Consider the following 12,511-nt stretch of genomic DNA (forward strand, 5'->3'; position numbering starts at 1 on the left):
TATGAAATATACCTTATTTATAAATATACCTCATTTATATTAAAAATACCTTACCCACATCCAAGTTCACAAACTCGACCAAGTGTTAACCTTTTGTGTAAATATTGTTGCTCTAGAAATTATTGATGTGTGTATTTCTGTACATCTTTTTAGTCTACTTTCTCCCCCTCCCTTTACTTAACTGTCTGCCCCAACCTGCTTGCACATCTTTAACCACTCAACTGCCAGCACATTTAGCCAGGCCTTTCTCTCTTCTGCCCCAGCTACTCATCTACCCACTGTTGTCAAATGTGAACTCATGTTGATTTCATGATTTGACATCATGACTTGACATGATGTCAAATCATCTCAATATCATCTGTTTGGCTATTTTAGACTCAATGGCTCCAACTAAAATCCACGCCTATCCATCTAACAAAAGCTCTTCCTGGCTGAATGAACATACTAGTAAGCTTAAAAGAGAGCTCTGAAAAATTGAACGCAAGTTGAAAGCCACTAAATTGTTGCATGAGGGATTATAATGCTGCAGTTAAAGATGCAAGAGCAAAATATTTCTCTACTCTGATCTCCGGCAACTATCATAATTCTAGAATCCTGTTTGACCAGGTTGTTGGTGCTCCTCGGAACTCTGACAGGTTTGCTTCTCTCAAACTTTGTGACTGATTTTTAACCAATTTTAAAGACAAAATCGATTCCATTAGATCAATGATTATCAGCAGTCAACCTCTTGTGGGAGCTCCTAAATCTAGGACATTAGTAGAGCCCACACCAAGCTTATCTATTGGATTCCTTTGCTCTTTTAACCAAATTTCCCTTGAAACTCTGCTGAAAATGATTAATAACATGAAGTCCTCTACCTGCTTCCTGGCCATTTTACCAACTTCATTTTTAAAGGAGGTTCTCCAAACAATTGGACCACACATTTTATCTATAGTTAACAATTCTCTGAGTCTTTCCCACCTATTTTAAAACTGCTCTGGTCTCTCCCCTCTAAAGTCATTGAAAAGTTGTATTCCACCAACTGATCACTCTTCTCAGTAGTAACAATCTCTGAAAAATTTCAATCAAGTTTCTGTGCCCTTCAGAGCACAGAAACTGCCCTACTGAAAGTCAGCATTGACCTCCTGTTGATGGCTGATTCAGGTAACTGCTCAATCCTGGTCCTCCTGAACTTGAGCTCTACCTTCAATACTATTGTGCTCTTAAACTATCTGGAAGGCTGCATAGGCATTTCTGGTGTTGCCTTTAAGTGGTTCACCTCCTATTTAACTGACCGACTCTTCTCTATTAGCATAGGTAATTCTGTGTCATGCCCAGCTCCTACCCACTATGGCATCCCCCAGGGCTCAATTTCAGGTCCCATCCTTTCCTCCCTTTACACGCTCCTTCTTGGTGACATCATATATTTCTATGCCGACGACAAACAACTTTACCTGCCAATCAAACCTAATGACAAAACCAGCCTAAAAACCCTTCATAATTGCTTAGTAGACATCAAAAGTTGGATGTTTGACAACTTTCTCTAGCTCAATGACACCAAATCTGAGGTCATCCTCTTTGCCGCCGCCCATGTTAGGGCTCATATTGATAAAGACTTCCTTGTACCTCTGGTTTCCAATATAAAGCCCTCTGCCAGAAATAATATTCAATAATAATAATAATTCAAACTACAATAATAATATAATGTAATATTCAACCCCAACTTTAAACTAGACCGCTACATAAAAAGGCTGTCCAATCCTGTTTTTATCAATTACAGAATATCACCAAAATCAAATCGTTTGTGCTATTCACTGATCAGATAAAGGTTGTTCACACGTTTCTCTCATCACTCCTTGACTATTGCAACTCCCTGTACATGTATCTCCCAAAAGTCTCTCCATTGCCTTCAACTCATACAAAATGCTGCAGCTCGGCTCTTAACTGGTTCCAAAAAATGCAACCACATTACACCCATTTTAGCTTCTTTCCATTGGCTACCTGTGTCTTTTAGAATTGATTTTAAAATCCTTTTAATCACTTTTAAGGTCTGGTTTAAAACCTTCTTATATCTCTGAGCTGCTCTCCCCATATGACCAAACACACTGCCTGAGATCCTAAGGAATAACTGGTTATCCATTCCAAAGTCACAGCTAAAAACTAAAGGTGACTGTGCATTTGCTGTTAGAGCCCCTAGACTTTGAAATGCCCTGCCTGAGCAGATCGGGCATGTTGAATCGGTACCCCATTTTAAGTCACTCCTCAAAACACACCTGTATAAAGCTGCTTTTTAATTCTTGATTCTAATACTTTTTTGTTTTTATTTTTGTTTTTATTCATTTTATTCTTTTTATATTCATATTTGTAATTGCCCCTGTAATTCTTGTTTTGCTGACACTTTGTACTTTTACCCATGTCTTTTATTATTTTCCTCTATTTTATGTATGTACAGCACTTTGTAACTCTGTTTTGAAAAGTGCTATATAAATAAAAGTCATTATTATTATTATTCCAAATATGCATCGACATCTACAATTCTCTTTGAAAACGAGTAAAACATGTATAGTAAAACATGCCCACACCAGAGCTTTATTTAACTCAGAGCACGTCTGTAACTTCAGGGAAAGATAGTGATGAATAAGAGATAAGGCTTCACTTCAAAACTTGGACACATTTCAGAGAAATGAATTAGCATTCCGCTTTTATCTGCCAATGGCTCTACACCAGTAATACTCAATCGTGCTCCATGGTGAGCCATGTGTATTCAGATTTTCTTTCCAACACAGCACAACACTACACCATCTGATTTAACTGATGAACACAACTTCAACCTGACAGCAGAGGATCAATCAGTGAAAACAGCTGGCGTAGTCTTGGGTTGGAAAGAAAACCTGCATGCACATGAACATCCATTGGTTAGGCATCGCTACTCTACAAACATATGTGTAAAGCCCCTCTCCACTGCTTTTTTAGTGTGTCTTACCTTGAATGCATTTTTCAGTGCAGTTGGTGGTCAAGCTGAGATGTGAGCAGGTCAAAGGGCAAGACTCCACTCTCCCCATCAGGCAGTCTGCCTCTGTCACTATCACCATGCCGTTAACACAGCCTAGACCACAATTAATATATTCTGTTAGTATGCTTAATGACATTCAGCTGGCACTACACTACAAAGCAATAGTACTGTCCATCAGTGAGCTGTGAATACAACAATAAAACAATAAAAAAATGTATTCAATAAAACTTTGATTCCTCTATCATGTTTGTACATTCACACAGTATACAGAACAGAAGAATGGTGAAGCTGATATCGGAAGGTGCTGAAAGGGCTAACACATTCAGTAGTTCTTTGGTATTAGCAACAAAATATTGCAGTAGCACTTGATATGAAGAACTGCATCCACTGTGTGATTCACCTATTAACACAAACACTGAAAGCCAAGAAGAACTCGATGAGTGCTGCAAATTTGAGCATGGAAGATACAGATATTGTGGCAATCGATAAACAAAACCTGATGTAGTAACCGTGTGACTCCAGTCAGAACAGCAAAATCACTCCCCATCTTCAATAATAGACTGAAAACCCATTGATTCATCAAGTACCTCCTCTTACCCACTGTTCACTGAATCGCAACCCCTCTCTTTACTCACTCCATGTATTACAACACCTCTCCTTAGCTCTTGTTTTATCTGTTTTTCTAGTAATTCCCTATTTAAACTTTCATTGGGAATGGGGTAGTTGTAAGGGCACTACAGTTCTCACTTCTTCCCAACAGCCGCTTGAAATATTGGTTTTCTAGACATTAAAGCTGATCCTGCTGTTACTCTCCACCATGAGTTTCTTTGGATAACATTGCCAGGTAAGTCCCCAAAATGTAACATGTACTGCTGATGTAAAAATACAAAGGGAGTAATAGTAATGGCAGTGGTTTGAAAGGCTTTGAATGTCAACAGGAAAAAAAGGTGATTTGAAGCTGTTCCTAAACCTGCCTGTCTGTGTGCCGGTGACTGAACCACAGGGCTGGCTGTTGCAGCTCTGTGTCTGCAGTGTCATGCCCTCACAGTCCCGCCCACCGTTCTTTGGAGGAGGCGCAGAGCAGGTGCGGTTCCTCCTCCTGACTCCACCGCCACACTGAGCGTCACACTCTGACCACCCCGTCCACTGCGACCAGTGGCCATCCGCTAAAAGAGATGGGAAGATCGGAGGACTGAAGAAAACAGGATAGTGCCAAGGAGGATAATAAACAACTATGGTTGTATACTGAGGAAAATAATACATTTTAAAGAAAATGCATAAAGAACAGAATAATCAAGGACACGCTGTATATCATAGAAAAGCACAACAGAATGATCCAGGATATTTATTCGTGAAGTTGGTCGTTGGAAGTAAACCTAGTATTTACTGCACATTTTCAATTGAGTTGCTAACATTATATACATATTATTCACATAATATCCTGACTGGACAATTGACATGAGAGGAATGAAGACAGGGGTGCAGAAAAAAAATATGTCATAATGTAAATTAAAAAGAATTATCTCATCTCATCTCATCTCATCATCAGCCAATTCTCCGGGGTCGGGTCACGGTGGCAGCAAGCTAAGTAGGGCACTCCAGATGTCCCTCTCCCCAGCAACGCCCTCCAGCTCCTCCTGGGGGATCCTAAGGTGTACCCAGGCCAGACTGGACACGTAGTCCCTCCAGCAAGTTCTGGGTCTACCCCAGGGTCTCCTCCCAGTTGGACATGCCTGGAAAACCTCCAAAGGAAGGTGCCCAGGAGGCATCCTAATCAGATGCCCGAACCACCTCAACTGGCTCCTTTCGACGCAAAGGAGCAGCAGCTCTACTCCAAGCTCCCTCCAGATGTCCGAGCTCCTCACTCTATCTCTAAGGCAGAGCCCAGACACCCTACGAAGGGAACTCATTTCAGCCGCTTGTATCCACGATCTCATCCTTTCGGTCACTACCCAAAGCTCATGACCATAGGTGAGGGTTGGAATGAAGACTGACTGGTAAACTGAGAGCTTTGCCTTCCAGCTCAGCTCTCTCCTCACCACAACAGTCCAGTACAACGTTGACATTACTGCTGATGATGCACCAATCCGCCTGTCAATCTGCCGCTCCATCCTACCCTCACTCGTGAACAAGACCCCGAGATACTTGAAAAAAATATTTTAAAATGTTAAAATTTTAAATAGAATTAAAGAATGCAAAATATTTAACATCTTACAACAGCATATACTTAGGAGCACATATGGAGGGGACCTAGTATATCCCCACCCAATCCATATGTATGCAAATAGTAGTATAGCTAAACATGGCACTAAAGGTCAGTTTGTAAATGAGGGAGTTAGAGCCAGGTTCGTGAGGTGCTTTGTATCTGTGTGTGCAAACCTGGACAGGCGCGGGGGAAACAGGCACGGCTGTCGAACTGGGCACCAATGCAGGCTCCGCCTGGCAGCGCCTCCCTCAATATGTCCCTCTGACGAAACAGTGAACCCAGACCACAGGATACGCTGCACTGGCTCCACGCTGTCCACGGAGATGTGATGCAGTCCACTGCAAGGGAGGACAGAAGCTACACAATGATGCAATGGCAACTACTAAGATTGATTGTCTGAACTGGAAATCTCATTGGTTCAAATACATTTTGGTAGGATTTTTTTTTTAAAATTTTTACAAATTGTACATTGGGACATAACAATAATTTTCTGGGAGAAGAGGAAGCCAGAGGAGAACAAGGTTTGTGGGAGGAAACGAAAGCAGGAGAAAACAGAAAGGAGGACCTTTTATTGGAATTCAAACAGGTAAACCTTTGCAAAGCAGAACTTATTGTAAGTAGTGCTTCCATAATATGAAATAGTACCTGTTCGGCTTTGTTTTATACATTATTCGACATAGTCTTTATTCATGTGCTACCATTGTAAATTTCAGAGTGACATCAACCTTTACTGTACAGTAAAACCATTAAACATCTTCCCCATCCAGTTCAGCTATGTATTTTTTGATCCTGACATACAATTGAGAGTATCTTACCGCAGTCTTTCTCATCCGACCCATCCACACAGTCTCTGTGTAAGTCACACCGGCGGTCCAGGTGAACACACTCCCCACTGCCACAGGAGAACTGCTTGGACGAACAGGGGCTGGGCACCAGGGGGGGCCGCATGGTTAATGCTGGCCTGGCCGTGGTGCCTGACGAAGGCCAGAATGAAATAAGCTAGCCGGGTTAATTAAAATTGACTGCATCTTCAAAGAGCAATTGAACCCGAGATAATTTTAGTGAATTTGCTAATTTAATTATATGCTAAGATTTAATGTTATTATCTGCAGCTGAGTTTATCCTGCTATGCTAACATCACAGAGTACCAAGACCAGCCTGCTATGTTTTTAATCTTTACATGATTTTTAACCTGTAGATGTCAGCAAACTCACTAAAATGGTCTATGGTATACTTTATTTGTGCTGACAAGCAAAATTATATATTGATTAAAACGACTATGTCTGGGAGAAAAAAACATCGTGCAACATGTTTTGACTGAGTTCCTCCTATGTTTGATGGAGACATTGTATTGGGAGCAATGGAAACAGTGAAGGACGTTTGTTATGTTTGCAATACACTCCACAAGTGAGGGTGATTCTGAGCTTAGATTCAAGTATTGTAAATTCAAACCTTTGCTGGGTAACAATGGGCATGGATTTTACAAGATGGATGTTAGATTAAAACCATTGTTGTTTGAGTTTTCCCTCGAAATCAATTGGTATTCAAGGGAATGCATTTAACAGAATGAGTTAACATGACCAACCCCTTATTACCCCCCTAACTAGGACATCTTGTTGATGCGTACCGCAGCGTTCTTCATCTGACCCGTCAAAACAGTCCCATTGGCCGTCACACACCTGTGCTGCATCCACACAGCCAAATGTCCGGCACGCAAACTGACCCTCCACGCAAAGCACTCTGGGAAGGCCACCATCATATGGGGTAGTGGTGATCCACGAGGCTGTGGATGAAGACACAAAGAAGAGAATGTAAAGCAGAAGTCCACATTTAGCATTACATTACTAAAGGTATTGCTCGGAAAGTAGTGCTTATTTGCAACATGTCCTTCGACCACTACAATTCTATACAACGGACCACTGGAGTGAAAAATCCAGCAACACACCGGAACGCCCGACACCTACTTTCATAGCCCTTCAAAGGCATTTACATTTATCATGTCCATTTTTTCTCACGTGGGTATGGACCTATCCATGTCTGATCTATAAACCTGTCATCATCCCTTCATCTAGACTGATTGAAGGGGATTTTAAAAGTGACATTCAACTGGAAATGATAGCTTTTAATTAGCACTAGAAAAGTGACCTATGAACTGCTTTGTTTTGACATTAAGATGAGAATTTACATCACATGGTCAAAACATCTTAAAATGTTAATGGCATACTTTTGAAAGCATAGCCACATTGAATGGGAAAAACCCTTGTGGGTAAAATTAAACTTGGTAATTGTTTGTGCTGATATCTAAATCAAATAAGCAAAGAGACACAAAAGGGATGACATATTATAAATAGTTGAAAGAAAAGAGCGACTGAAAAAACATGAAACAGAATACATAATTAGGTTATTCATGAGATTTGTATTTATGATCAAAGAAAGTGACGCTCAGAAATGATCAGTTATTTTTTGGCTGAATGGTTCTGAGGCCAGTCTTTTGATTGGATAACAGGCCTTGGAAAACAGATGGAAGTGATAGAGAGAAAATACATTTGATCTGGCGGTGGTCGTTGACAGCGCTTACCGGTGGTTGGGGTAGTGGTCTTGTAAAGTCCAGGTTGGCCTGTAAGCCCAGATTTGGCAACCGTTGTAGCCACACTGGGGTGGCCATCTTGGGATCTGGTGGTGTGGAGGCCGGGGGCGCCAGTGACGCTGTCTTCATGGAAACCAGGTCGCCCTGTGGGGCTGGTCTGGTTCTTTAACCCGGGGAAGCCTCTTGTCGGAGCTGTACCTGTAGTGAGGGGTTGAGAGAGAGACAGAAAAGGATGACCAGAAATAGACCAATGAGTCAAAAAGAAGAGTGATCAAAACTTTGGCAGTTCTCACCACAGCTGATCTCATCCGAGTGATCCTTGCAGTCCAGCCGGCTGTCACAAAGCGCAGAGATGGAGACACACTCTCCGCTGTGATGGCATGCAAACTGGCCCGGCTCACAAGGGTGCACTGTCCCCTTCCCACCACCAGACGGAGACACAGTGAGACTGCTTGGGGTCACAAGCTCATCTGCAAAAGTGGCAAGAGGAGACGTTACCAACAAGCACTGGCAAGAGGTCAGCTTTTCAGTTCACCCACTACTTATTATTCCATCCATCCACCCATTATCCGAACCCCTTATCCTGCTTTCAAGGTCACGGGGATGCTGGAGCCTATCCCAGCAGTCATTGGGCTCCAGGCAGGGAGACACCCTGGACAGGCCGCCAGGCCATCACACAGGGCTGACATATACACACACACACACACACACACACACACACACACACACACACACACACACACACACACACACACACACACACACACACACACACACACACACACACACACACACACACACACACACACCTTGGGGCATGCACCTGACCTGCATGTCTTTGGATTGTGGGAGGAAACCAGAGCACCTGGGGGAAACCCACACAGACACGGGGAGAACATGCAAACTCCACACAGAGGACGACCCAGAACAATGCCCCAAGGTTGGACTACCCCGGGGCTTGAACCCAGGACCTTCTTGCTGTGAGGCAATCGCACTAACCACTGTGCCGCCTTACTTATTATTGATAAAAATAATACTAAGAAATGTGTAAATCTAATGTTTTGATGAAGACAATTACGTCAAAACATTACTCATGCTGGAATAAATCTGATTTGGAGTGTTTTTATTTAGTGCGTGAGTCCAGTTTCTCTGACCCATGTTCGATATCTTTAACTCTGCACCTGAAGAGCTTTTTTTGGATGTGCATGCATCTTTGGGGCACTACTGATAAATTTAACAAGAAATAAATAAAAATGACTTGAAAATTTGATGGGGAAAATTGGAAATCCACTGTTATTTCCCCTCTCTTTACCCCCTCTGCAGCCAAGGACCTCCACACGAAGGTAAAAGGTGTGTCTGAACTCCACAGGGATAATGCGAAGGTAGCGGGCTCTGACCAGCCGACCCAGCCAACGGGTAACTGGGGTCCTGCCCACCATGCGCACCTCAAACACCTATAACACAACCAGGAAGACATTTCAACATCAAACCACACAATGAAGTAGAAAAAAAATAAAGCCTTCTTACTTTTTCTACAAGAAATATGGCTTGGATTTTGCTTTCCTTCAAACCCTCCATGGACTGTTTGAAGTTCAAAAAGCTCATCATTGTGGCACACTGAGGCCTTATATGAGGATATATATGCACCATGACTGAGCACTCAAGATGCAATATCAGACAGGAATGTTTCTTAAACGAATGAACGAATGAATGAATGAATGAATGAATGAATGAATATTTTATTGCTGTGTCATACCATCTAAATGGCCTATCCCAACTTGGATTACATGATGCACAATAACAGCAACATATTAAAAAAAAGGGGGCATCCTGTTTATTTAGCGTTCATGTAAAAAAAAAAGAAAAGAAATGATTTGGGAAAAATAAATGAATAAAAAATAAATCTTCACTGTCAGACTAAGATCATGATTCTCTACAAAAAAACTCCAATATTGACAATATATAACATAAAGGCAACTCATATAAGATCAGATGTCTACCTATATATGATTTTTTGGTTTTCATGCTGTCTAAATAATCCACAAAGAGAAATATTTCCTTCAGTCTTTTCGTTATCACAGCATCACGTTGACAAATGATCAAAATCTTCTTTCTTAATCATATCCAATCAACTCTTTGTCTGACCATGATACATGGAACAGCATGAAATAAAATGCATTTCATTTTCACTAACATTTAACTCACATAAACTCCAAAGCCTATTTTATTCACCAATAACTACATTTCCAGATGTACAGGAAATTTACCACACCTCAGCCGGGCATACACAGATCTTTAAATCTTCGAAAGCACATTAATATGACTGCATTTGTACTTAGCCATCTTAAATCAGAGCTGTCTTAACTTTCATCTGTATTGAAGCATGTTTTCATTAGATGTTGTACCTTAGCAGGGTCGCCAGGTTTCCCACTCTCAGTGTAGTCTGTAAAGAAGTGGGCATTCAGGGCGAAGGCCAGTTGGTACTTAGTGAGATAGCCCCACATGCGCTCGCTGCCCTGCGTCACCACACCAGATATCCAGGTGGGCTCCAAGAAGTCCACCTGGAAATATGGCTGAGGGTCAGTAGGCAAGGGGCTCCAACCGGGCTCCATAATCAGACTGATAAATGACACACACAAAAAAGCCAACAATAAATTCCAGCTCATGTACCATTTAATTCCAGCTAAATTTTACTCAGCTTTGAGTGAGAATAATTGACGGAGAAATTGCTTCATTAAAAGAGTAGCTCATTACAAATGCAAAGGTTTGATTAAAAAAAAGCAGATGGTGTTCAGTAAGCATGGATTAAGCTAAACTGAGTTTCAGCTTCTTTGCTGTGATTGTCAAAACATGTTATATGATGTACCTCAACAATCTGCACATTAATATGAAAAACCTACAAACTCCAACCAACAGTAAAAAAAAAAAAAAAGGCCAGTAAATAGATAGAAAAAAAAAACTAAAAACTGAACTTCCCATGTCTGGTCACAGCACAAATTCACTTACACGTTGGGAACTATGTTGAGTCGCCCTCCATCTGCGGGGTTGTTCTCTCTATATGTGGAGGAGGTCAGCTGACCGTAACGGATCCTGCCATCCTCCAGTCCCAGGGCAGAAGAGCAGATACCTACAAAACACAACTCGTCCCATTAGAGTGCATTCAGTACCAGTCTTAACTGTTCATTTAACACCTGAAACTATTCAGGGGAGTGATTAATAAACAAAATAAAGCATGGATAAGAATGAAAGTCATAATCTCTTGTTGAAAATGAATAGGAATCGTATGTTGAAATAAACTGAGATTCAACAAAATCTAAATTAATTGCACATGACAGTTATAAATAGTTACACATAACAAGTTAAAATAAAATAACTTGTTATGTGTATAACGCTCACCTCGATATCCCGGGCCACCATCCTGAAAATAAATGTGGAAAACAACAGAGAATATGACATTATCATGAAGAACGTATGACCCATTGGTGATGCTATGATATTGACTGTAGTGCTTTCCACACTGTGGCTGTTACCGCTGGGTGAGTGACAGCTGCCATGGAGGGCGTTCTGAGAGGTACAGGGGTGGGCGTAAAAGGCCTGTAAATTGAAGAATAACAGTGAAAAAACAAACAACCAACAACCATAGTTATCAGATGAATAAGTTGGATTTGGGGATAACTAAATTGGTGATAACAATGCTATAATAAATACAGACAATCTCACCAAGTATATTACTATTACCATGCCGCCTATGACTACTTTTACAAAGAAGAAAAGGAAAATAATAATAACATTGATAATAATAATAATAATGATAATAATAATAATAATAATAATAATAACAGAAATGTCTGGTCCCACCTGTCTGACTGGGTGGTGATATTGTCATGGGGGTGACAGCCAGCCTCATCCTCCCCTTTGGGACAGTGGGGGATCCCATCGCACCGTCGTGCAGCCTCGATACAGCCCCCCGGTGGTGGACAGGAGAACTGACCAGCAGGGCAACTGCGTGGCCTGTGGGCTGTAGGGGAGGCCTGCGTACCTGGAGGATTGCGTCATTAGTTTGCAGTTTTACTTGAAATTACAATTTAAGCTGTAAGAGGTGGTGCCCAACCCTGGTCTTAAACAAAGCCCTACATATATGTCCGCCTATGTATATATATTCATTCTCATTGCTAATGTGATATATCACTACCACAGCAAGGTCACTGTTAAAAATCTGTAAAAGAGTTGAAAACCACGTAAAGGACAAAAGTTGACCTCAAACGGAGCTAGGCCTTTAGTCAAGGTTTTCTGCATTTCAATTCAACTGAATGAAGAAGAGGAAGTGATATGAAATGAAACAGCTGCCATGGGGAATGGAGGAAGGATGATTTAAATTGGGCCTGCTCACCACAGTGCACCTCATCAGATCCATCTCCACAGTCGTTGACCCCGTCACAGACGACACCCAGCGGGCCCGCAGGGACGCAGCGACCACTGTTACAGCGAAACTCCCTCTCTCTGCAGCCACCGGCTGGGGAGACTGGGAGCAGAGGAGCAGGGGTGGTCAGCCAGCCGTGTCCTGGAGAGGAGATAGGAAAATGGTATGAAGAAGAAGGGCTAGGTGGTAATTCAGTATTATTGTTTTTCATCAGTTAGCGGTATTATATTGAGTTGACGTTCAGATGTTGTCGTATCATGACAAACAACTTTGTCCAATAAATCAATAACGAGAATCTATTGACAA

At 41.7% G+C, this 12,511-nt stretch overlaps 1 protein-coding gene across 1 annotated transcript in view; it reads right to left on the reverse strand.

The window, feature by feature from the left end:
* sspo (SCO-spondin) overlaps positions 1–12,511 on the reverse strand; it is a 172,151-nt gene that overhangs the window by 81,088 nt on the left and 78,552 nt on the right. Inside the window, exons 47-60 of the mRNA XM_056299211.1 lie at positions 12,176–12,346; positions 11,644–11,824; positions 11,304–11,379; positions 11,182–11,203; positions 10,792–10,912; positions 10,191–10,404; positions 9,098–9,239; positions 8,079–8,255; positions 7,771–7,983; positions 6,826–6,981; positions 6,014–6,172; positions 5,372–5,536; positions 3,967–4,158; positions 2,963–3,085 (exon numbers count right to left, since the gene is read on the reverse strand). Coding sequence (XP_056155186.1) covers positions 2,963–3,085; positions 3,967–4,158; positions 5,372–5,536; positions 6,014–6,172; positions 6,826–6,981; positions 7,771–7,983; positions 8,079–8,255; positions 9,098–9,239; positions 10,191–10,404; positions 10,792–10,912; positions 11,182–11,203; positions 11,304–11,379; positions 11,644–11,824; positions 12,176–12,346 — 2,112 coding nt within the window. The remainder of the gene's footprint in view (positions 1–2,962; positions 3,086–3,966; positions 4,159–5,371; positions 5,537–6,013; positions 6,173–6,825; positions 6,982–7,770; positions 7,984–8,078; positions 8,256–9,097; positions 9,240–10,190; positions 10,405–10,791; positions 10,913–11,181; positions 11,204–11,303; positions 11,380–11,643; positions 11,825–12,175; positions 12,347–12,511) is intronic.

This window comes from Lampris incognitus, chromosome 19, assembly GCF_029633865.1.
Source record: "Lampris incognitus isolate fLamInc1 chromosome 19, fLamInc1.hap2, whole genome shotgun sequence".
Lineage (NCBI taxonomy): Eukaryota > Metazoa > Chordata > Actinopteri > Lampriformes > Lampridae > Lampris > Lampris incognitus.